Here is a 27,901-nt window from a genome sequence, read left to right on the forward strand (position 1 = left end):
CAGACCTCCCAGGCATGGACTTGCCACCTATTCGGAGTGAGGCCCACTCATAGTTCTCCTAGGGTTATATATTTGTATTTATGATGCTTTAGGTTCAATTTTCGTGTGTTTCTGTTCAAGACAGTTGAAAACGTCCCTGTGTTCCCTTGTAGGGTTGTATGTAAGGGTCGAGTGGTGCCCCGACTGTCTCTTGCTCTTGAGGTGGTCATTATCCTCCTCTAACCGTCCTCTGCACCACTCCCTTCTTTGCCATTCCTGCTATGGTTGCCGTCCTATTTACTTTCAATACTAATATTTGTTTTACCTATTATTATTTGGGTTAACTCGGATATCAATTATAGGTATATGAAGTTGAAAGTAAGCCTCTCTTGGGGAGCTTTGATGGTTAAATGCAAGCACTTCGAAACTTTCCAGTTTAGGATAATTGATTGAGGGTATTGTCCTCATCACTAAGAACTCGAGTTTGAAAATCAACACTCGTGTGTGATTTATAGTTCAACACTCAACTTCCCAATAATTTGACCAAAAAAACTTCACTAAAATATTAAAATAATTTATCAAAATTGTAGTCGAACAAATAGAGGCATAATGATATACCAAATCATGGTTATGATGTATTTCTAAGGCATGAAGTATTGGCAAATTCATTCATAGCTTAGTAGATAAATATATAAAGACTATAAGAGCATGCGATTTCAGCACTTCGTAATTTGGGGCATAGAGTGGACTGCAACTGTTCAACAGCAGACAAGCGCACGAAATCTTCCTTGGTCTTTGGAATTTATTGAACTAATGAAACCCCCTAATTTTAAGTATAAAGAAAAACAACAAAGCTGAAATGTGTACAAAAAATATATATAGCAAATATTAAAATTAATAGCATATATATCACACAAAAAAGAACAGAAAAAGAGAGTGAGAATGAACAGAAAAAGAGTGAGAATGATCCGTATGCTAAAAATGGAAATGATGATATAGATTAGCAGTGTTGACTGATTGGAAATTACATATTTGAAAATACAATAGAATATAGTAACGGGGACTATGAAAAAAATACCAAGATAGCTAAGGAATTACAGCACAAAAATTAGTAGTTGCCATCTGAAAACTGACAAAACATACCAGTTGTCCACAAACTTCATGGCTCAGTGATGGATCTGCCTAAACCATCATATGCTGCTTTCCTAATTAGTGGATGGATTTTTTCATTGAAAATTTCATCATCCAAGACCTCCATATGAGGCCAGATCTGCAAGCGTTAGAAAAACAGTAATGAGAAAAATAAGATATTATCTTAGAGAAGAAAAAGGGAACAAGAAAGCCACTTAGGTGATGATGAGTTCCAATCACCTATAATCACAAATAATCAATAGAAAAAAGAAGCACATGATTAGTTCAAATAACCTAAACACTAGCAATCTACTAATATAAATATATTCCTTTTGCTGATCATGTGCTGGCGGTGGTGCTTGGGTGTGCTGGCGGTGGTGTGTGGGGCTTCTTCCTAGCAATCTACTGATATAAATATATTCCTTTTGCTGATCATGGTTAGTTTTGCTTTGAGATTTCTATGAGAACAGCTTCCGGCATCCCTTTTCCATTTTTAGGGCTGGATTGACGGCGAGAAGATGCTCAAGCCATGCCTCCTTTCTTTTATTGCTCGCTGAAGTTCACCCCTGATCGCTGCCATCCCCTCTCTCCCGTCTCTGCAGCCGCCAACCCCTCCAGTACCAAAACCTACCGCCGCAACCACTCCTGTGCCAGAACCTGCTGCCACCAACCTTTCAGCCATCCAATCTGCTGCCGCCAGCCCCTCCTGCGCCATAACCTTTTCCGCCAACCACTTCGACCACCCCTACCTGCTGCCGCAACTCCCTCCTACTCTCTAGCCTGTTGCCGCAACTCCGTCACAGAGCTCCAGCCGCTACTGCAACCTCCCAATCTGAAACCTATCTGCTGTCCAGCAACCATCGACCATCTTCGCCATCACCCTAAGGTGTCTTCTATGTTTGTGTCGTTGTTTTTTATAGTGTCAAGTGTCCTTATATGTAACCTTATTGAATTTTAGTAAAAATATTTGCATTTCTATTTTGATTTAGGTAAACTCCAGTATCAGTGAAATTCATAAAATATATGCAGAAATAGAAGTACAAGCAGACATAACCACTACACAGTTAAAGGAGAAGAAAGCCAAGGTTTAAAAATCAACCTCAGTTGAATACTGTCTGGAAATAGCCTTCACATGACCCAAAGTTGTTAGACACCACTGCTCTAGCTCCCCAATGTTATAGGCATTAGCTGCTCTTTCACCATCAGCCAGAATGCTGGAGGTTCATTGAACCGATGTTAGAAACTTCAAAGAGTAAAGTTTTTCATAAATCCATAAAAAACTTACCTATTATTTCCTTGATCAATATCCATTTTTGGTGGTTTTTCTAGATCAACGGTCATGAAGTCCATCTGACGACCTCTCAAGTTTGTTAGTTTTCCATCAGGAGATAATGGAGGCAATCGTTCCATGAGCACAAATCGAAAGCATTTGTATAGCGAGATAAATAATTCCTGCACAAAACTATTAAAATTTATTCAACTCGACTAGGAAAAAAAAAAGGAAACTACACAAACCTTTTAAATGATGTCAAATAAACAACAATCTAATTGCAGCTTAACTATTGATGCCTGCTTTCTAGACCCTATATTTTTGTCTCAAAACCTATAGGCGACTAGATGATAGAAATCTCAAGTACTGAGTTCACACGGCCGAAAAAAATTACTGATAAACAAAGAAAGCATCTATTTCACCGATAATGGTTGAAAAAAAAAATACTTTTTCGTCTTAACCTGGCCAAATAGCTGGGCCACAAAACAAAGTAGCAGTCCCCAACGATGACTGCTAACGAGGTCATCTAGTCACCCCATTTGAACAGTTACAAACAGAATCCTCAAGCGTGAGCTTTGACTATTGAACACGCCGTCTGATTACTCTCTTTCGAACAACAGCATCAACTTTATATGATTTTTTTTAATAACTTCATATGACTTAGGGTCTGTTTGGTGACTTAGGGTCTGTTTGGTGTGGATGTAGCTTTTTCAAAAAGTGATTGTAAAGCTGGAGAAATCAACTTTCTAGAAAGTTATGGTGGGAGTTATAAATAGTTTTTCTTTTTTTTTTTTTTTGAAAAAATTAGACAACAGCACAACCACTACACTTTAACAGATCATGTTGAAAAAGTAAACTTCCCATCACAACAATTTCTAAAAAAAAGCAAGAAAACAATTCCCCAAACATACCAATGATGGCAGTTAGAAATGTAATAATTTTGCTGATTTTAGCCAGAGTCCTAAAAGCTCACATGGTGCACCCCACAGCATCATTTCCCAATTAAGCTATGACTCCTACAAAAAAGGCCATCTAGACAGTTCTATTTGAAAAGTAATGGACACAAAAAATTAATGAAAAAGAATAGTAATAAAATGTTCTCTTGATCAGAGAATTTCTCATCGCATTCAGTATAAAAACGAAGGATAATCATACATGGATTCCGCTTAAGTTATTTGATAACAAAGCAATAAACGTTCATCATCACACACTTGAAACCTTATTACATGTGTACTCAGCTCATAAAAAGCACAATGAAATGACAAGTAACAAATGTGATGAGAATATGTAGCTTCAAAGTTCGATTAAAAGAAGCATGACGGCTGAAATTAAAACAACCCTACATAGCTAACATAATAATTAAAAAGCAAAAGTATCAATTTTTATTCTCAGCCAATCAACCTGTAAATGCAAGTAATGGTTAATACAAAAGAAATAACTATATGTTCTTCATTAACGACCAAAACAAAAGGAATCACCTTATTTTCCTCAAGAGCCCGAACAAGTAGAGTTTCCTTTGCTTCTAGAGATTCCCTTATGGAAGTCTCTTCAAATTTTGCCCTATCAGCACATCCCTTTAGTCGCTTTAACCTTCCTGGTTTTTCCGCCTGCACAGGTTGTCCATCAACAATTTCGAGTTTTAATTCAGCGATCTCATACTCCTTCTGAGCCTTCAGTGAAGTTGTCTGAGCTAGTAAAATCTCCTTTTCAAGTAATCTGATTTCCTTTCTTAAATCAGAGATGCGATTATATGTTTTGTTGATTGCATTGCGAAGTATCTGCAATTAAGAATTATCAAGTAATAAGCAAACCATCAATAAAAATCTAAATAAATAGAGTTGACATGAAATTGCAATCAAATTAACTTACCATTAACAAAAAGAATAATAGCTAGCCAGAACGATGAATAAGTTACCAACCTTTAATTAGGTTTCTTTCTAAACAACAAACTATGTTATAGATAAATGTGAAAAAAATTGAATCCCCTTTTCAAGTTTGAATCTTCTAGAATGAAGATTCATAATAATTTATAGCTGGAATGAAGCAAATGTTCAATTTGCTAAGACAAAAAATTAACCAAACCAGCAATAACTGAAGCAAATATTATTAAGTAAATGAATAGGGTTACAATCACGACTCCAAAACAGAAATGAGAACACAATGAACATCAATATCCAGCAAGGGCTGGGTAGGAAAATCTAGGGACATCGGTGGTATAGGTGAGGTGGTTGAGGGCTGAAGGGTTGATGGCTGAAGGGTTTATGGCAGCCAGTAAGAAGCAGGCTTGCGGCTGGACAGCATGCTGGGAAATAAGGGAAGCCGGTGATGACGACCGGAGGAGGGCTAGCAGGTTGGCGGGTGGGAGGAATAGGCTGGAAGCAGGTCACAACCACCTGTGGCTGGCTGAAAAAAGGGAAACCGACAACTGGCATTAGTAGGCTAGGAGGTTGGTGGCCGGGAGCAATAGACTGCTAGCTCCCGACGTAAAGTTCAAAGTTGGGGGACCATACTAATGATGTCTGAAAATCTTCCCGTCTGAACATCTGATGATGGGTATCATACTAAACTGAATCTAACATCTAAATAGTTCCCTGAAATCTTCCCGACGTGGCCCAAAAGAGTCATAGCCTGTCATGCGAGACCTCCCTTGGTAAGAGCAACTCAAGGATGGGTCTATAGTCTGAAAGGTCTAAGTTTCTCTTATCTGGGGTTGTCCTGTGTCTGATGTTGGCTCTTCAAACTCATGGCCCTTTTGGACATCCAAGATTAGTTCTGCTGATGTTGCTCTCTGCAAAATTCTAGTTTAAGACACCACAATCTCGTACTCTACTGAAACACCTATTACATCAGTCGAAGCACTTTCTCGCCGTCAATTACAACCCTATAAGGGAAAACGGGGACACCGGGGGCTGTTCAAACATAAATCTAAAAAAAAATTAAACCTCAACAGAAAAAATAACCTATTTATGATAAAAGATAACTTGGGGGGGGGAACCCCTCCCCTTGGGCGCTAGCAACCCAAACTCTAAGCAGGGTTCAACAAGTTTAACTTCTTGTTGAACCATCAACTTCTTACTGAATTAGTTGGGGCCGATTCAGCCTCAAGCCTCTGCACCAGTCTCTCGAGATTGGGAGATCTTAGGCTTCATCATTCAAAACTTCTGGTTCCTCATAGCACGAAGTCATGTCTATCACATTGAAGGTAGCAGAGATATTCTAGTTCCTTGGTAGGTCGATTATGTAGGTGGTCATTCTGCAACACAACTTGATAGAATAAGCATGCATCATCTCTCATCACATTCTGAGCTAGACTATATATAGATGTAGGTTCTCATAATGTAACTTATAAGCCTCAAGTCCGAAACCTTCTTATTCCACTTCTTGTACTCAACATAATGTAGTTGATAAACCAATATGGAAGGAGAGATCAACTCTGGGGTGAAATCTATGTCAGGTTGCACCGTTCTCTCTAGCAACCACTTAGGAGATACATTTTCTTCACTGATAGAAATTGGAACCCATTGAAGAATTTTTATCCCCATTAAGCTCTTGAGGTAAATTTCAAAGTTGGGGTTCATCCGTCCTGTCTAGACATTTGATGATGGGTATCATACTAAACTGAATCTAACATATGAGTAATTACCTGAAATATTCCAAACGTGGCACAAAAGAGTCTCATTTCTGCCATGTGGGACCTCCCTTAGTAAGAACAACTCCAGGATGAGTCTATAGTCTGAAAGGTCTAAGTTTCTCTTATATGGGGTTGTCCTGTATCTGATATTGGCTCCTCAAACTCATAGTTCCTTTGGACATTCAAGATTAGTCCTACTGATGCACCTCTCAACGCCAGCAAAATTCTAGCTTAAGGCACCACAATCTCGTACTCTACTAGAACACCCACTAAATTAGTCACTACCATCTAGAACAACTATTGTTACCTCAACTGAAATCTCTATCTTGAGGTCAACTAGAATCGATGAAGTCCCTTTTTTATTGGGTGAAAATTGAGAATCACCTTTGCAGTCTTCATCTTTTTTCGGATTACCGTTTATTTCTTCAAATGCACTTTGAACAGTGAAAGCACTTAAAGCACTTCCTGGTTGGGAAGAAAATAGGAATGCAACTTGGTTCCTTTTGTTCTCCACTCTGAATTAACTTTTCCTTTGACGGGGTCAGCATGGATGTTTTCCTGGGTGTAATTTGATTGTAAGATCCTGAGGTTGCACTCTGCTTGTAAGATGTGGTGCTAGCCCGATGATGTGATCTCTCCAATTCTAAAGCTTTGGTCTGAATATTCTGTCTACAGTAAGCTGGTAAGAACTGGCGCTTCATCTCCGAATTCATCTAGGACCAGGTAGTAGTGCTGTCTTTTTTCCTCACGCTGGTGTCTGGACTTCATATTCTTGTCCCGTTCTCCCCTTCGACTCTCTAGATCATGATCAAGGGTAATTCCCCTTGGGTTCCATCATCCATCTCTGCAAATCTCTGCTGGAAACGGCAGAGCTCTCGATGTATCTCTTCCTAGGTAGACTCGGGCATGTATCTCCTTGGTGACATGGCTAGGGTTTAGGGTTTAGGGTTAGGAGGTGAAATAACGTGTAAAATTTGCTTTAGTGTTGCTGACTTTCAGGAAATTAGGATTGGGAAAATGAAAGAAAAACTTTGGTGGAGGGGTAAGAAGAATGCTAGGAACACTAGGACAGGCTAGGGCTAACCTGACTCTGATACCAAATGATACCAGAACTAACCAAATCCGTAATAATAGAAGCAAATTTTATCAAGCAAATGAATAGGGTTACAATCATGAATTCAAAATAGAAATGAGAATATGACAAACATCAATATATGGCTAGGGTTGGGTAGAAAGATCCGGGGACAGCGGTGGTGTAGGCGAGATGGTTGAGAGCTGAAAGGCTGATGGCAGCCCTCAAAAATTAGGGTTGCAGTCGGATAACAAGCTGGGAAATTAGGGAAAGGGGAGACGACAGTAGGAAGAGGGCTAGAAGGTTGGCGGCTAGGAGGAATATGCTGGAAGAAGGTGACAGCCACCAGTGGTTGCAAAAACAGAAACCGACAGTTGGGAGGTTGGTGGCCGGGAACAATAGGTTGATAACAAGTTACGATCACCTATGGCTGGAAAAAGGGAAAAACCGACTGCTGGGAGTAGTAGGGTAAGATGTTGGTGGCTGGGAGTGGGGGTTGTGTGTGTGTGTGTGTGTGTGGCAAGGAAGATGACAGTAAGGACGATTGACGAAGCTATATACCACCTCGTATGAGTTACAAGTAGATCACATTCTCTCCGTCGGATGCAGCCCCGGGAGGAAAAAGGGGGACATCGGAGGCTGTCCAAACAGAAATCTCAACAAAACTACACCATAACATAGAAAACAACATATTTATAATAAAAGATAACTAGGAGGTGAGAATCTTTCCTCTTGGGCGCAACAATCCAAACCTATGACAAATTCTTACCGAACCGGTGGGGGCTGATTTAGCCCTAAGAACCCGCATAAGACAAACAACCAAACTGACAATGATGGCATTCCACAACAAAAGCTGCTGAAATTTGTTGAATGCCAAGCAAGAATTTCTAAGGTAAATCAATAAATTCGGTGCATAACAACTTAGTCATTGTATACATGCAAAATATAGGATTTGACCTATTATCAAAGAGAAAAACTAACAATATTTTACAATCAAAGAACATAATGTTATGCTACATTCATATATATAAAAGCATTGTTTTTATATAATGAGGCATAGTTAAGTGCATTAAACTATGAAACATACTTGTACGGTGGAGAGAAGCAAAGTTGATGTTTAGGTTTTAGATATGTAAATACATAGTAATTGGGCGGTATGTAAATCTTCCTTTAATTATTAATTGATTTCAGAATTTATCTTTCGAATAAACCACCATTTTAGTAGATTAGGTTGAACACAATGTACTAAGTCATGCAAAGATTATGTTGAATGCAAAGTAATATATAAAAGAAAGTAAATATTTTTATTGCCGAGATCCTACAAAAATTTGCACAGGAGTTAATTCTTTTACAGATAACAATTATATCACAAACTTTTTTACAAATGATAGCTGAAATGGGAACACAAAGGCTGATTTGACATAATAAAATGAGCAAGAATGGACGAACGATGACAACCCTTCATCAATGAATCACACATACTGAAGCTATTCAAGTTAATATGACAATTGTAACAAAATCACAACAGAACAATGCGAAGGAAGCAACATAACCAAACATGTATGTTGAATAAAGTCCATAACTAAATATGGAAATATTCCCAATGAATTCACTACAAAAACTACAGCTTGTAACAAATAATCACTTTTTTCCGTTGCTCTTAATTTAAAAATTAAGGCATCAGAATTAATACACACAAGAACTTACCTCCCATGGGCGATCTGAAAGATGGAACTGATCAACGTTAACTTCTGAGAAAACCCAACTGACGATAGCCAAATTTGAAATGAGACGGTAGCCCATCATTCGGTCAATGGCTATTGCGATCATCTGGGTATTGTTCTTCCAGTATGAGGTAACTTCATTAATCACAAGAACTTGCATGCCCACGTCAGAGCTGAGTTTGGCAATAACTTGCCCATATCTCTCCAGTACAGTTACTAAATGTGTGAAGCTTTTTGAGCCAATTTCTAAGAGAGTCTGGATGACAACTTCAATAGCAAATTTGTTTCCATGTACCGGAATCACATTTTCCTCCATCCATAAAATAATTTCACGCGTAGTCTTCCGTGACCTAACCATGCTGTTCAGTTCTGCAGAGAGTTTATGGCCCTTCCCAACTTCTTGATCGTTATCAGTAACATATCGGAAGCAAGATCCACCTTTTGGGGGAAGAAGTTCCTCCAGTGCTGGGGCGTTCTCAATGCTCTGAAAGAGCATGGTATGAAAGGGCAAAAAGTAAAACCATAAATGCAACGTAGCAATGATCGGAAAAATAACAGAGGAGCAGCCCTGCTAAATCCTACCTTTCTAATGAAGAATGAGTTACCATTCTTTTCAAATGCATTTAGAGAGCTAAGCATATTTCTCATTTTAAAATTGGATTTTGATAGGAAACATTTGGCAGAAAAATCTTATCTATTTTGTATTAAGCATAATTCAATTATCATGTTGACGCAAATTATGCAAGATAAAAACATATAAAAAGTAGTAGTATGGCTGTAGTCAAAGTGCAAGTGTTAACAATTTATAAAATTCATCATTTATTGAGAATGTTTACACCCATGCTACCAAAATATACGTTATTTACAAAACTACGGCCCTTCCTCAACAAAATAACTTGCAACCACATGTATTTGCGCATGCCACAATAAAACAAAGGGGAATCTTTTAAGCAAATAATAATAATAATAATAATAATAATAATAAATAATTAATAAAACAATACAAGAAAAAAAAACCAGTTGTTATTGTGAACTTCAAAATCTTGGCGGGAATTAAATGAATGGATGCAGAATTGAGTTAATATTTTAAATAGCCAAAATTTAGAAGATGTGTATTAAATTGCCCTAACATATCTATATGTTCATTAAAATCAAACAGAACATATATCATCACATGTTGGTGAATAGGTTTGACTGAATGGAGTAACTGTTCCAACACACTGGAATCCAAGAAGGTTGAGGATGGTCACCACTACCTTAATAGTGTAAGTCCAAACCACTGTAAAAAAACGTATTGAAACAAACTTCTTCTAGTGATATGCTAAGTTGATCTGTTCATGTCACAGACAAATAAATTTGTAAGCTGAAAATAACTACGTGGGTATCATCTAGAGGTTCACTAGTCTGGTAAACAACCAAAACATTTCAAAATAGAAAAAACTGGTATTTTCCACCCAATATAAGTATGCAAAATTGTAATCAAACATTCTAAAGTATTGCAAAAATTTTAGTAGTCACAAGAACAAAGATAAGTGGAAGCAAGCTTCATTATGAAGCAGGGAGGAGAACAAAGATAAGTGGAAGCAAGCTTCATTATGAAAATAGCAGGGAGAGCAATTTTTTTTGAACTTTTGGTCCTAAAGACTGTTATTTTATTATTCAGACTTCAAATGATAAAAATAAACAAATATAAGAATGAGAAATCAAATAATGCATTTGGACTAAGGATTGAACCTTACCTGTTTAATTTTATCCCAATAACTTAAACGAATTTCCCTTTCCAATATTTCTTGAACAAAAACTCTTTGGGGAGCCCACCTAGGTAGGTACTTCACATACGCCCATTCTTCCCAAGGCCATATATATTGAAAGTTAGCTCTGCATAATAAGAATATAAGTTTGAAAGCTAAATAATTTTGCTAATTTTATATTTCTAATAGTTAACGATTAAAAGGAGTTGAGACAAATGTTGTAAAAGTAGACTCAAAATATAAATATTTTTCATGTACTAAGAGAGAGATGGCTATTAATATTAATTAGTGTTTACATCTGTATGGTTAAACGTATGCTATGACACCCATTCCTTCTGGTTAGCAAACATAATGCAAAAAACTAAAGCATTGTTGCACCTAATTTTTAATACATACTACTGGCATGCCGCATAGAATTTGCATTTACATGAGTAGGAAAATAATAAAAAAAGTATATGAGTATTTATATTATCAAAATAAACAATAAATAAATTATTGCCACATACAGTACTTCAAACATCGTTAAAAAAATAAACGGATATGGCTATAAGCATAACCTATGTAGCATTAAACAATTCCCTTTGAAAGGCTCGATTCATGTCAAATAGCAAATCCTGTTTCCAAGGTATTGCGGAAATCCCACGATGAGAATTACGAGAGTACTGAACGGGCTAGTTCCTATACGGATAATATTTTTATTTATTTTCTTATTTCCAAATTAGGTTATTTTCTATTATGGGACCTTTATATATGTTGTAGTAAGCTATTTTAATTTTTAATTTTGCTGATTTTACGAATTGAGAGACTTCTATAAGTGTTATGCTCTTCAGAGTGTTGTATCATCTTCCATTTGCAAGTGGTATATCAATATTTTGCTCAGAAATAGATAGTGGAACCTCCTCGCCACCCGAACTTCGCCTATTTGATGTTTTGTGTACCATTTTCAGCTGGAACAGCCGCCAACGACATCAAGCATGCTGTCGAACAGTAGATTTATCCCCGTAATTCCTTTAAAATTTCGTAAATCCCACATATTAGCCTTAACAATAGGGGACACCAGATGGTTACCCCCCCCCCCCCCCCCAAAAAAAAAAAACAAAAAAAAAAAAAAAAACAAAACAAAATCCGCTTCCGAATACTTCCTTGAAATATTGCATTTTATGGTAATAAAAACAAAACAACTACAAAAAATACAAAGAAAACTATTCATGTACAAAATGAGACCTATACCCACTAAGAATGGAAGTGAAATCACCATAAGCATGTACATGTTTCAAAACAAAACTCCTATCTAATGCTAAAGTAGCACAATAGTGAGCAACTTGATTGCATTTTCTTTGTGTGGACAAACACAATCTGATTGAAACAGCCAAAAAGACTATGTCTTGGCTGAAATCCGGGTGGCTCTCCCAAAATTGTCTGGCAATGAACTTACAAATGAGCCCGATAATGTTGAAGTTATCACATTCAAGAATGACCACAGTACGTACATCCATGGCTCAATGACTTGTTGGAGAGCTAGAATAATATGAAGCTTAACTCTACCCGCATCCCAGTGTTCAAATTTTTGGTCCATAGCCAAAATACAACTACCGTGTTCATCTCGAATGACCGTACCAGTTCTGTCCATACCGGGAAAGAGTGACGTTGATCTTGAGAAAATTGGAGAGGGGGCAACTCTCCCGGAATGGGTAAAGATGCATGTTACTCAGGGTTGCAAGAATAGAAAAATCAATAGTGACTGGTGTGTCGTGTATCTGACCATGTGGCTTTGCATTTCTCACTCTCCAGCAATAATGAACAACAGAGAAAAACATGTGAGCATAGGAGACAACAAAACAAAATTATGAAAGACCCCAGAGGCCTCCGCATAACTAGCAAAAACAAAATTGAAAAATCCCAATTGGCACAGATTTTAGAACCAAGCAGTCAAAAACAATATGTGACCGATTCTCGATATTCTGATAGCCCCATGGGCAAATATCCGCCTCCATAAGGACTCTCTTCAAAAGCAACAGCTTACTTGGAATGGCATTATGAGCCATCAACCACCAGAACATTTTCTCACGTGAATGAAAGCAAGTTTATTAAGCCAAATAAATTCCTCCCTAGTACCGGTAAACATAGCCTCATAAGCTAGAAGGGGGCTAGCCTGCCAAAAGGAAACTGGAAGATGGCCAGCCTGCTGGAAGGTGCAGGAGGAGGCCGACGGTCATAAGATGGGTGCTGTAGAAGTAGCGGACATTTGGACAACAACTAGAAGAGGTTTCGGTAGAATGGGCAGTAACTGAAAGGGCTTGTGATAGACTAGACAGCAGCTAGAAGGATTGTTAGTGGACTGGATAGCAACTGGAAGGACTTGCGATGGACTGGACAGAAGTCGGGAAAGGTTTGAGCCAGAAGAGATTATGTGAACTGGACAACAACTAGAAGAGCTTGCGGTGGACAAGACAGTAGCCGGAAGAGATGAAATGAGCGGAGATAATCACCACCTCGGATGAGTTACAGCCGGAGCAACTTCTCATTTGATATAATCGTCGGCAAGGAGAAACACCTCGTTGGATACAATCGTCAGAGGGGAGAAACGCCTTAGGGACAAAAAATTGAAATAAAAAACAATCAGAAACTACCTCTAAGCAAGCAAAGTAACCTTTTATATAATAGGTGGAAGAAGATAAAAAAACAAAGTAATATAGAAGGAATGGAATAGGAAGGCACTAGCAAAGGTATGGAATTAGATTAGTAAAGGGATACAAATAGATTGAAAATAGAATAAGTACGGAATCCCCCCTATGGAAGGAACATAATAGAAAATAAACGGCGGGGAGAGGAGAGAGAGGGAGGGGGGTTTCATGCCCCCCAATTTGGTGTCCTATGGCTAGCTAGTTCAATCGGCCATCATGCCAAGACTGGTCGACTGTTCAACCAGCCCCAACAAGTCCCGCACCAGACATGCTAACAATTATTCCTTTATCAAAGAGGAGATTCAAACAACTTTGGTGCCTATGAAGAAGGAGATTCAAGTAGGGAATGAAATCAACAGTTTACTCCATTGCTTTTGAAAGAGCTTAAGGAGACAACTATGAGGTATCATTTTCAGATAACAACTGACAACTCATTCTGAAGTGCAGAGATTGATACAACAGTTCCAAGATATATTTCCGACATAGATTCTTGCATGATTAACTCGTATGATAGAGATAGAACATGTCAGTGAACTTGTGCCTAGTGCGGTCATACCAACAAACATGCATCTATGATGTCTCCAAAAGAGCATGAGGAACTTCAATGGCAAGTGGATAGACTGACCCACAAAGGCTTGGTGCGACGTAGTGCAAACCAATACGTGATTCCAACTCTCTTGGTTCCAAAAAAAGATAGGACATGGCACATGTCCATTGACAGCCAGGCTATAAATATCAACAATATCAAATATAGGTTTCCCATTCCTCCATTGGATAATTCTTTTGAACAACTAAAAGCAGTGGTTGTTTTCTCTAAAATAGATCTTTTCATTATCTTTTAAAAGGGCTGGCACTACAATATTAGAGTCATTATTTTTTAACAAACTAATTTATCCTCTTTACAGATCACGAAGCCCTTAAGCATCTTCAAAATCAAAATAAATTCAAAGAAAGACATGTCAGATGGAGTGAACATATTTCAGCCTTTCATTTTACTCTCAAGCACAAACCTAGACTCTTTAATCAAGTAGTCGATGCTCTAAGCCGCCAACAAACTACTACAACAATTTTGAAAGCTAGAACTATGGGTTTCGAATTAATATGGGGAATGCATGCCGAGGATCCTGATTTTCAATTGGTACTGCAGGAATGTCTCGTTGGAAACTATAAATCTTCCACATCAAAGTTGACTTCCTATTCAAAAGAAATTGTTTATGAACTCCTAGGTGTTCCATTCGAAAAACCATATTAGTGGAAGGCCATGGCAGAGGCCTAGCCGGTCATTTTGAAAGACATAAGACTTTAGCTCTTCTTCAAAACAAATTTTGTTGGCCCTTTGATGTGGGGCTTTCTGAGGGTTGAACCGGCCGGGCTACTTGGACAGGTTCAACCAAGGCGGTGCAAGGGCCAACCGACCCCTATTTTGGGGCTAATGATGTCGCCTCTTCCTTATATTTATCTATTATATATATTTCGTTATTTTTTGTTCAAGGTTCAGTTTTTGCTGAGGTTTTCGTCAGGACAGCCTCAGTCGTCTCATTTTCCTTCTAGGGTTTTATCCTTAAAAATATGGCATTTGCATTACTATATCAAAAAAGGAAAAAACTATCCAGAGAAAGAATCTATGATGTACAAAAGTGAGCCATTATCTACAAGTATGGCAAAAAAGTCCCTATGATCATCTATATGCAATAAAACAAAAGAACCATTAAGAGTGCGCTTGGTTCTACAATAGGCTAGTTAGTTTGATTATGAACCTTGGCCCATCCGGTCTTAGCTAACTCGCAGCTTAACGACGACTTTCCTGACGAGCAGTTGATAGTCTTCGATTCCCCCGAGTGGGAATTGTACTTCAATGAAATGTCTTCCTTGAAGGAAGGCCCATCCGGATCTCTCCCAAGAGTGAAGGCCTGCATCGACCACATTTTCGTTTCCCCCGAGCATGGTATTATTTGCTATTTATATAGTTTGACAAGCCACATACGAACAATGAGGCGAAATGCGAAGCCTTGATTCTTGGATTAGAGTTAGCTCATCAAGAAGATCAAAGTGAATGAGGATTCACATCTCATCATCAGCCAGGTGTTGGGAACTTACAAAGCTTTCAAACTGGATCTCTAAACCTACCATAAGAAAGTGATGGCATTATTAGAATACATCCCCAATGTTACTTTAGTTAGGATCTCTCATTCCTTGAATAGCAAGGCTGACACTCTAGCTAAGTTTGCTAAGAAACTGTCGAGTCTTACCGGAGACGCCGTGATGGTTGTGATCCAAGATAGAAGGGTCCTGTCACCGGTGTGTCTTGAATCTTCAGGACGGACCCCTTCAGGTAATGAAGCCGCAGTCCTCTCCGCTTCGGCTAAGCCACTTGATGATTGGCGTCAAGGCATTAAATCATATTTGATGAAGGGGATAGTCCCTGTTGACTGCTCTCCTGCCACTCAAATTCAAAAGAGAGGGTTGTCTTATAGAATCTTGAATGGTATCCTTTACCGACGCTCATTAGAGCAAATGTGACGGGGATGTGTTGGAAAAGAAGAGATCCAAAAGATCTTGACCGAGGTCCATGACGATTTTTGTGGGTCCCATCAGTGGGCCCCAAGATGAAGGTTAAGATTAAAGATCTGTTTGGGGCAGCTGCATCTTATCCAGTTTATCCAGATAAGCAGCTTATCCTGATAAGCTGCTGATCAACAGCTGATCCTGATAAGCTGCTGATCAACAGCTGATCCTGATAAGCTGCTGATCAACAGCTGATCCTGATAAGCTGCTGATCAACAACTGATCCTGATAAGCTGGCTGACTGTTTGGGGCAGCAACTGTTTGAAAACAGCTAAATTGCAGTTGTTTGTAGATAAATTATCATTCTGCCCCTGTTAAGTAATGTTGTTTTCAATAAAACTGTTTTAACAAAATATTTGATACTGGAGAAGCAGATAACCTATACAGAACAGTAAAAAAAACTAAGAAACAACCCTCAATTAATAGTGAGTATCAAAATTGATAAAATTATTAAAATGATGACAACAACCTGACTCGATTGGAGTCAACACCGTTGATTTGTATGCCTTAAGGTTCTGAATAGAGTGATGCATGATAAAAAATATATATATTGATAAAGTAACCTAGATTATTTTTAAAAAATAATATAAACAATAGACCTTGTACATGATAGGCAAGTTATTACAATCATCAGTCTTCACATGAAAACTCTTCAAGCGGCCCCAATTTTTTGTATTGTTAAGCTCGAATCGACACAATGACTCATAAAAGTAGATGATGAATTCATACATTAGGATACAAAAAGAATAAAATAATTTGGATCACCACATCTTCACATAAATTTGTATAATGTTAGTTTAATAAACTTTGAATTTGTTTATTTATTTAAGATGGCTAAAGATTTTTTAAGATAACCTAAATGCTCAAACAATAAAGCCCAAATCAAACATTAGAGCACTAAGGCCAATCATGCTGATCATGGTGAGTACTCACCCATATTCCAAAACAAATAACTCCAAATCCCATTATCTGCAGCACAGATTTCAGATTTTTACATGTTAAAACATAAGAGAAAACAATGAAAATTTATAAACAAAAATATCTTCCTTCTTTTCCTATTTCTCAGCCATTTAAATTCATAGATGAAATTCATAGATGCAACACAATACCCCTTCTACTCTTCCAATTTATTTCCCAACTTCATATTTTCCTTAAATCAAACCTGGCGGCATCAATAAGTAGATAATGCGTCCAGAAGAAAATGATTCCAGGAGATGAGAGGTGAAGGATGTGCAAAAGGATGTGCAAGAAAGAGGTGAAGGATGTGCAAGAAAATCAAATTGATAAGCAATTTTGAAGGGAAAGCGGAATGAAACAGTTACCATTAGTTACCATTGTGAGAAAATTGATCCATCGACTCACGAAGGTGCTCGTTCTAACACTCATCTGGCTCATAACTCAGAAGCTTCAATACGTTTTCACCTTGCTAAGCAAAGAAAGGTGAAAATAATGAAGGAGAAAGTGGGTGGAAAGCCCCTGTTCAAAATCAAAGCAGCAGAAGCCTTGATATCCCTCTACGCAAGAATAAAAAAAACTTAACGCTTCATGTTTGAGCCAAAGCCCACAACCATAACTTGCTCACCGTTCCGCACGAACCCTAGTCGTGTCGTAATTCCTCCCTGCACGCCGCACCTGTCTTTGCCTTCTTCTCCTTCGTTGGCTCGCGCACTCCAAGCAGAAGAAGCAATGTCAAAGGAACACGAAGAGGAGTGTCGAAGAAGCAGCTCTGCGAGCAAGATCGCGAGGCAGAGGGTTCGATCGCGAGATTCTAGGGCAGGGGAGTAATTCTGGACAAAACGTGCTAAGGAACGCCGCCAGCAGGGATGATCTCGCGGGCAACGTTATTCACAAAATAAAAATCATGATTTTTAAAACGCCGGTAAAACGTGAGAAACAAACAGTGCAAACGCCGCCGCACTTATAAGCTGCCCCAAACAGGCCCTAAGAAACTCGGGTACTACTAGCCTTCGATGACTTTTGACTGTATAGATTATGTCAAGCGGTGCCATCATTGTTAGATCTTCAGCTCAGTACCTCATCAACCTTCGAATGCACTACGTCCAACAGTAACATCTTGGCCCTTTGAGGCCTGGGGAACCGATATTGTAGGGGCTATTGACCCTCCGTCCTCCAAGGGACATCGTTTCGTACTAGCAGCCGCCCACTACTAGAAAAGTCCTATGATTTTGATTATGAACTTTGGCGCTATGAGCCCGCCAACAATGGTGGATGACATAGCAGTATAAACAGGCTTCAATAATTTGGCTTTATCGGCATGTGCTACTATTCATAACTTCTTCAGCGAAATAGTTGAAATAAGGTAGTTGCACTCTCGATGAAAGCAAAACATTTTTAATCTTGCAAAACCATAAGCAATTAGATGAAATATGACCTTGGTCTTCATTTGCGAGACAGCCCCACGGACAATCCATCCCGTCCGCAAGACCCCTCTTGTGGAGCCAGCATCTCGTAGGGATTGTGTCATGCAGCAAACGCTACCAGAAAAAAAGTTCTCTAGGATACATATACAGCTTGCTAAGCCACCCCCAATCGAAATCAAGTTGTAGAAATGTAGCAGAATATGCAAGGTTGGTGATGTTTCTGCCAGTATAGTTTTGATTAAGCTCGATACGATCCTGTACATCTTGGTGAATTTTGATTTGTAAGATTGTATTCACCATATTCAGATCAAAAACAGAACAAAGCCCATGATAATTTCAACTTCCATTATAAATGAAATCAGCTACCTTCCTTGGATTTTGTGAACATTAACCAAACAAGGCCATTTATCAATTGGAGAATCCACATAATCCACGCCTGTGAGACAGCATCAATACGGGCCCCATTAGCAATGCACCATCTACTGATTGGTTGAAGGAATTTTGCCGCATCATAGAGAACTTTCCAAGAGATAGATGTGCCGCACTTATTTTCACAATTCCAAATGTCAGTCCCGTACTTCGGAGCCAAACATTTGTGTAAGAGGGGATTGTTATTACTCCCTCTTACACAAATGTTTGAAGTGTAGAAGCCAAGTCCATGATAGTCTTCCTCGTAAAGACCCAATTGCTTGGAGCGTGGAAGCCCAGTCCACCTAGCATTTTGGGTAAAGTGCTCCAGGCGATATAATGTATGGCGGACCGGCCTGTGCACTTCCTCCAAAGGAATTGTTTGCATAGGTTTTCAATTTCACTAGTATGCATGACGAGGTCAATTGGCATTGAAAGAAGTGAGGAATTGATTAAAGTAGGGCATCCAACAAGGGACAACTGTCAGAAAAACTAGACCTCACGAAAATTGAGGTCAACAACCTTTTGAATAATATTGGAGAAATCAGCTTTAGTGAGTTTTCTTAAAGCAAGCTTGACTCCAAGATACTCCATTTCCTCCAATTTTTTGAAATGCAGCGAATGAGAGAATTTTCTTGTCTTCCAAGTGGGATTGGCTTCGCTAAACATGATGGTCGATTTTGAAGAATTGATCTTTTCTCCTGTCCAAGAGCAATAGCCCTTTAAAATATTCATAATGTACTTAGCATCACCCATAGAAGCCTTAGAGAAAAGGATAATATCATCAACATACAATAAATGTGATATACAAGGAGACCCATTTCCATTGCTAATGCCAATATGCTGAGCACGTTGTGAAAGTGTTAAAGATAAAAGTTCCGAGCAAATAACAAAAATATATTGAGAAAGGGGGCACCCTTAACAGAAGCCGCATTTAGCCTCAATCCAAGGTCAATATGCTGAGCACGTTGTGAAAGTGTTAAAGATACAAGTTCCGAGCAAATAACAAAAAGATATTGAGAAAGGGGGCACCCTTAGTAGAAGCCGCATTTAGCCTCAATCCAAGGTGACAATTTCCCGTTGATAAGCAAAGTAAACATGGGATTTTTCATGCACTCCAAGACCCAATTTTAAAAGATAACAGTACACCCCCAAGCATCAAGCACGCCACAGACGGTTTTCCAACTTATTTTATCATAAGTTTGCTCCATATCAAGCCTAATAGCCATAAGCCCACTCTTAGCAGTGGAGTGTTTCAGCTTGTTAATTCTCCCGAGCAACAAGAAAATGGTACGAAATTGAACAATGAGGAACAAAGGCCCCTTGCATTACTGATACGAACATTGGTAAAGTATTTTTAAGACGGTTGACAAGGACCTTCAAAACCATCTTGTATATCGTGTTGCATAATCTATGGGTTAGAATAAGTTGGAAGTATCAACAAGGGCTTTCTTCGGTAAGAGAACAACTAAAGACTTCTTCCAATCATGTGGCATCATACCGGAGGTAAAAAAATTCCCGAAAAACATTAAGAACATCCTTGTGAATGATGGACCATAAGTGCTTGTAAAAAGAGGTAGTGATACCATCAATGTCAGGAGTTCTGTTTGGTCCCATATCTTTAATAGCATTCTGAACTTCATCATTAGTAACAACAACGAAGAGTTGAGTAACAACTTCAAGTCCGCCGGTACATCATTTATAGAGAAATTTTTCCAATATAAAATTTACTTTCGACGGAGAATAATTTGGTTGATCATTGTCTACTGTTATTCTACAGGATATCAAAATTATTGGTAGAAATAATCATTTTTATAGGCTATTTTGTCCGCCAGTAAAACATGACTTTTATATAGTGTATGATTTTCTCAACATTTTGATTCTCTCAAGTTTGAACCCAGCTTAGTGAACTGCATTTTCTATCATACAAAATCTCATATGATGTCACATTGATGTTGGACTGGTAACTATTATTATAAACAAAGTCTATCAATGGAATATTGTCCTCCCAACTATCTCCAAAATCCAAAAAATATAAATTCGGCAAGTCTTGTAATGCTTGAATAATTTTTTTTTGAATTGGCTAATGTATGTCAATGAAATGATGTACTAAAAGATAACCTAGTACCAAAACATTCATGAGTACCCCTCTACAGTCTAACATATTTATAAATATTAATTAATTATTATTGTTCTTCTAATTAGCACCAACAAAAATGTAAAAATAAAACCCCATCACATGCAATACTATAGTTTCATCAATGTCTTGTATATAGGCGAATTAAATTTCTCTCGCAAGCTTAGTTATATGAGCTTTTTTTTTGCGCCTCATAAGTTTGATTTTAGATTAGTCCTTGTTTTCTTTCATAAAATATTTCTTTTTTCTTTGCAATAGTTTTAATAATGAAATGAATCCTCAAATATTCTTAGTGCTCTAGACATATTAGAAAATTTTGCTTTAAAAAATGGAGATAATCGAATATTTTTAATTGTGAAAGAAATCTCTTGAGTTGACCTCATGCGATAACATGTCCATAGTATCCCAACATTCATTTTGATTTCATTGAGCTTGCCTTGCTTCGTGGAGCATAATCAATCATAGACACGTGGGTATAAAAATTCATGGTTCCTAAATAAATAAACATGCATATTCCTTCATTCAACGAAGGAAATTTGGATCCTACAAATAAAATGATTTTGAAGGCTCGTGACGCTACTAATATCTTTAAGATAAAAAAACAAAACCTCAGCCACAAAATAATGAGGATGATCCATTTTAAACTAGTTTAATCTACTACAAAGCCTTCGACAAAGGATATAATATTATTAATATATTCAAATGAAATGTAGCAAAAACACAGTCATTTTTAAAATTATTTCAAAATTTCTTTTTTAAGTAAATATTGTATTTGACATTATAAGAAAAAGATTCTCGGAAAGAATTATTTATCCTTTCAAAGGAACTTATTGTCATCATTCAAACAAAAGAAAAAAAAACTAAGATTGCCAATAACCACAAGAAAAGTTTGAGGCAAATGAGACAAAGCATCTTCACCATCAAACAATATAAAACAAAACTTTTCTCCCAAAAAGCACAGGGAGCCAAACTTAAAAATAAAATTGCCATTAGAACATGCTATGATGCAAATATCAAAAAGGCTTCGCATTAAAACAAAGATATTAGAAGCTTTATGGCAAGCCAACACGCAAAATTTAGACAGAAAAAGAGAATAGATAAAATAACAAAGATATACATATGAAGGTACATATTCTCTTGCATTCGCAAAAAATATACCCTCTTCTGGCCCATTTAAAGTATTGAAGATGAGCAATTTCAACACTTAGATGATTGTTTAACAAACTACAAACTATATGACCAATCCTTCACATTTATTTCTTATATTCCTTATCTCAATGATAAAATAAAACTATTGTTGATCGATCTTAAAAAATTGTGGTTGGCCAAGGATAATTTTACAAATAAATCACTCAATAAGAATTATTCTTCATATTCCTAAATTATTTATAAGCTAAATATAGTTCAAAATTTAACTATAAATTCAAAATGTAATATTGTGTTGTATATTACACAATATATTTCAAGACTAAGGCAAGAGTAGGACAACTGGACTTTGTTAAAGAAAGAAAAAATTTCTACCACCTTGGGAAACCTAACGACTAAAGAGCTTCCAAAGTATCTGTTGTATTATAATGTCTTTCTAAAACCTTTAAATCTAATAAGAAAATAATAAAACTCTAAAACCTACATATTGGTTATCTTTCTGTTGTTATTCTAAAACTATACATTCTTTCATATTAAAAAACATTAATATAAAATAATTTCATAGCGTTACTCATGAGTTAGCAAAACACATGCACATTGGTTTCCAATCTATAACCCAAGAGCTCAATGTCCTATTTCTCTCATTTATAATGACATCGCAAGTGTCCTTTATTGCTAGCTACACCCATGTGCCATGACTGTTCAAATAAAAGTCTGAGTGACATAAGCACTAAATTTCCTACCTTTTTCAACATAATAAGAAATCAATTTAATCTAGAAATTAAAGAAGTTAGATCCAACAATGCCAAAGAAATTTTTAACTACTCTCTCTTTCTGTATTTCAAAGATAAAGGACTAGTATTTGAGTCCTCTTATATATACACAACTTAACAAAATGGGTATTTGAACTAAAGAATGACAGCCTACTTGCTATCACAAGAGCTTCTCTTCTTAAAGAAAATGCTCCAAAACTATATTAGGGGGAATCTATTTTAATAGCTTCTCCTATCATGAATTGATTACCCACAAGCTATGAAACACGGAGACGGACACCAAAACGGCGACACGGACACATACACAACACGATACAAGGACATGACAAAATTGAAAAATATAGGACACGACATGTCATGGGAACATTTTTATATTTAATTAATTATTAATATAAAATATAAATTTTTACATTATTCTTTATCAAAAATATCACAGCACAAATCATGCAAGAATAAAATTTAAATTCCTAAATTTAATTTATATTATAAAAACTCATGTTTGAGAAAATTAATTTTAAAATTAAATATAATATCTTTCATAAGAATTCATCTAACTTATAATCCAACTTATCTACTACAATTTACAAAATTCCATGATTACAAAATAGAAATTACTAATGCTCAACTTCCACAAATAATAGATGCAATTTCGATGCTCAATTTTAATGAATGTTAGAGGTAGTTTCAACATGACGAGATATGGGGTGATTTAGACTACGAGGAATAACTAAGGCTATACGTACATTTGTAATTTTCTAATTCGCGTGTCCCACTCGAAATCGTGTTAAGCTCAGGCCCGATGCAGTGTTGAGATGTGCCCGACATGTTTGAAAGTCACAGATGTGTGTTGGTGTAGGAGAAGTGTTGGGGTGTGTCTGACAAGAGGCGGTGTCCAATACGTATCCGACACGAGTACAACATATTTTTAGAAGTGTGGGTGCTGCATAGCCCACAAGTGTCCATGACTTCAATAGTCCCTCACATGCCCTCTAGAAATTCTTTCCATGCTTCAAAAACTCAAATAATCTTATTCCTAAGATATTTGAAAATGTTATTTTTATCGATTCACGTCCTTAATACAAAATAAAACTTAATTCAAGGAAAACTATTTTTTATCGATTCAATAGTCCCTCACATGCCCTCGAAAAATGATGGTCGGGTTCGGGTTAAAAATACTAATCCGTTTAAATTTTTTAGTTGGGTTTGGACTGACCTACCAACCCGAAAATGATAAAAGACTAACCCCCCAACCTGAATTTGACCCGAGAATCACTCGCAATTTATTCGTTTTTGACTTGAATAATTATTATTCCATACGTAAAATGGGTTTATATAGGTCTAGTTTGGATTGGACTTTCTGACCTGTTTAATATTTGGGGCGGCTTCATTTTAAACGGTTTTGGATCTGGTCAATTTTAGGTCAAACTTGAGCCCGACACGTGAACTCAATTTGACACCCCTGAGCATAATTACCGCCGTGTGTTGATATCATTTTTAATGTAAAAATTTTTTTATTTTGTGTTAACTTACTATAAGAAAAAAATATCATTGAAAATAATTTATCCTGTATTCTCCTTCCATAACATATCACCTCAACAAACACTCCTAATCCGAAACCATCCACATCAACATAAACCAAGCTTGTATAAAAACCACTTTCAACTTAATCATTAAAAGTTTACTTGAGAAAAAAATGTATCTCAAAGTAGGCAAATCCATCAATCAAATCAATACAAAAAAATGAATCGACTGATGGAACAATTGAGCCTGCAAACAAAGATACAAAAAGTTAAACTTAACATCACTTACATTTGTTCATATCAAGCATAAATGTTTCTTATAATCACTAATTATTTCTTACCAATCTTCACATTAGTTGTACCCCTAAAATTGCCTCTAAGGCTATATATAACGTGAATTGGAGTAATATTTTGAGAAAAAAATGGATACAATTAAAAAAAAAGTATTATAATTGTTGACATCATCAAAAAAAAAAAGATCTAGATAAATCATTACTATAAAATACAAATATGATGGTTGACTAGTAATCAAAGGCTAAACTCAAACATATAAGATATATTATCTTGAAATGATTACTCTCATTGCTAAAATGAACATTATTTGAGTGTTCTATCATTGATGACTAATAGGAACTACAAGATACAATAATTAAATGTGAAGAACACATTCATATAAGGTGACCAAAATGAAGAAGTGTATACAAAGATCCAATTAGGATTTGGGTCAAATATATAACAAAAAGATATATAAACTATTAAAACATTATATAGATTGAAGCAGCGCCTTAGAGCATAATTTAGGATGTCCTCCAATGTAATACTTTACATGACATACAAGAAGAACATGGATTATTTGTGAAACACAACTCATTAATGTGAGTTTCAACACTACTAGTTTATGATAACAACATCATCGTAATAGATAATGACTTGGAAGGTAGAGAGGCTAAAAACAAGAAGCTACTCTAATAAATTAAAATCAAGAAATTAGGTAAGCAAAAGAACTAGCCTAGCATTGCTATCGCACACTCTCAACTTGGAATCAATATATCACACTAGAAACATATATCATCCCTATTGAAAAATATAAGCCAAGAGCCCCATAAAATTTAATCATAAACTTGAAGATGCTAAAAAAAACACAATAATTTAGAAAAATCTTCCATCAAAGACTTATGAGAAGACTTATTTACTATTTACATTCTAGATCAGATATTACTGATTGATAAGTTAATTCATAAATAATCTAAAAAGATCAAATGACAAGCTAAATATAAAAAGTATTACAATGTCAAAAAAAAAAAAACCTAAACTTTTTATCATCTAGGGTTCATAGTTAACAAGCTAACTTCAAGATATTACACATTGTTAATAGAAAGCATCGTGATAGAGAAACTTAAAATAAAATATGGTGGAATGATCTAGTGTACAAGATGAATTTAGATCTTCGGGATGAGGAATATAGGAACTCTTTTGGCTAAAAGTGAACCTAAAAGATTTAAAATTTTTGAATGAAAAGGCACAATGTGTATTATGACAATTCAACTATTAACACCACATATAGCACTGTGCAACATAATGAAACAAAATATATTTAAGTTGATAGGTATTTTATAAAGGATAAGCTACACAGGAATCTATATTTGTACTCCATTCATTGTCATAGATAGGCAACTTGCATACATTCGCATTAAAGGGTGATTAGCAACAAAATTTAAAAAAATTGATTTGTAAGCTTGAAATGGACAACCTCCATTCAATCACTAGAGAAGTGCGAAAAAATCAATCTTCTTCAATTATGCATCTATCAGTTCACCACTATCTTCAATATCATGCTACTGAGCTTATCAATTCTACATCTTTCTTAGTCACTTCATGCCACCTCAATCATCCGTCGGATTATTATAGCCACCTCACCAATCCCTGAACATACATAATTGTAATTAATTTTGTATATATTTTTCATTTGATGAATTGTTACATATCTCAAACTAGAGTTTCCCCTAGACTTGAATAAATTTATCAAAGATGATAAACTGAATCACTCAATTAATATTCTTAAGATTTTAATAAGCTACATAATATAAAGACAAGGGAGGCTTCAAGTGAATGCCCCAACAAATAATGAGATTTCATCTTGGAATTGGTCTTCACATTACCGTGATTGCTCTAAATTACTGGGTTTCAAACTTATCCCTAGATAATAAGTTCCAGTTCAGCTCAATCTAAGTGGGGGGACTAAAAGCCTTACCTCAGCAGCATATAAGTGCTTCATGGAACAAGTTTTTCATCTAGAATAATAAAATACACACACACACACACATTTCTATCTATCTATCTAACTATCTATCTATCTATATATATATATATATATATATATATATATATATATATAAACTTTTTCATCAAGAAAATTTCTATCTATCTATCTAACTATATATCTATCTATATATATATATATATATATATATATATATATAAACTTTTTCATCAAGAAAATAGAATACACCAGCGCAAGCAGAATTTTAGCATATTTAATAGCTGAAGTAAACTTTCAGCCTAAATTAAGAGAAACTAAAGAAAAAATCAAACTTTTTTTATGGAGAAGTACTAAAAACCATTGATTCTAAAAAAATATTCTATGATTTCATTATTTTATTTAAATTACGGAAAGCTGAATAAATTAATCATTCAAATGTCTCATAATAAACTCACAAATGGTGAGAAAACCATAGAATCAGCCTTGTTCGGCACTCCATATCTAAATCGGCAATTTTCTCAAACAACGCACGAACTGCTCCAGCTACAACAGCAGGGAATGCTCCAGGAAGTGCCTGTAAATAGTTGATAAAAAATCAATCAAATTTAGAAACTAGGCCTCCCGTCAAATCATTTTCAACTAAGCACGAGTAAAAGATGAAACAATAGAAACCACAATATAAACCAGATTACATAATAAAGTTAAAAAAAAAAAAGATACAATCCACACTTGATCTATCATACTTAAATTACATCATTCTTCAAATCGAGAAGTCTCATTAAATCATGCAATTATTTTTTAAATATAGAATGAACAACAAAGAACTATCTAAACTTTAAAAAGGAAAGTATAATTGATACCAGAGTTAACCCAAAATCCAATAGGAAAACAGATTTTTATTACGCCAAAAGAACAGGCTTACAATCAAGACTCAAAACATGAAAGGAAAAAATAAAACAACACGAATCTCCGGCTAGGTGAAACGGAACAGCCGACCGACAGCGGTGAGAGGGGAGTAGGAGAGGTGGTGGCATGTTGGAAGAGAGTATGTTGACTTGCGATTGGAGCAGTGCGAGGGATAAGGGGGTGGCGGCGGTACAAGAGGGTTGAAAGTAGATTGTGGTAGGAAGTGGGGGGCTGACGACAATAGAAGATGACGTTGGGGGTGTTTTTGAGACCTCTGTAGGGATGGAGTAGGGTTGGCGACAGGGAAATAAGAAAAATGGGTGTTTAGCGATAGCCAGAGGGGTCGAGTAGGGCTTGCAGCAGGGTAGCAGGAAGGATGGGGGTGAAGGGGTGATGACAACAAGCAGGGGAGGGGTAGTAGGCAAGGGATTAAAGAGAGACAGCCACCATCTTGGAGCAGGACACAGTCGGAGCCCCGCCTGCTCTCGGATACAACCCTAGCAAGACATAAACGATGACCGCAAAAAATTAAAATAAAAAAAAAAACTAAAACCTAATCCAAA

At 36.5% G+C, this 27,901-nt stretch overlaps 1 protein-coding gene across 1 annotated transcript in view; it reads right to left on the reverse strand.

Annotated features, from left to right (window-relative positions):
• Positions 1 to 950: 950 nt before the first annotated feature.
• The window catches only part of LOC110027617 (nuclear cap-binding protein subunit 1), a gene marked incomplete at its 5' end in the record, with an annotated part of 89,997 nt that continues 63,046 nt past the window's right edge, over positions 951 to 27,901 (reverse strand). Inside the window, 7 exon segments of the mRNA XM_020729118.1 lie at positions 951 to 1,249; positions 2,210 to 2,324; positions 2,396 to 2,562; positions 3,859 to 4,158; positions 8,791 to 9,291; positions 10,547 to 10,685; positions 26,888 to 27,006. Of these exon segments, the coding sequence (XP_020584777.1) occupies positions 1,139 to 1,249; positions 2,210 to 2,324; positions 2,396 to 2,562; positions 3,859 to 4,158; positions 8,791 to 9,291; positions 10,547 to 10,685; positions 26,888 to 27,006 (1,452 nt within the window).

Source organism: Phalaenopsis equestris, unplaced genomic scaffold, assembly GCF_001263595.1.
Source record: "Phalaenopsis equestris unplaced genomic scaffold, ASM126359v1 Scaffold000429, whole genome shotgun sequence".
NCBI classification, from domain to species: domain Eukaryota; kingdom Viridiplantae; phylum Streptophyta; class Magnoliopsida; order Asparagales; family Orchidaceae; genus Phalaenopsis; species Phalaenopsis equestris.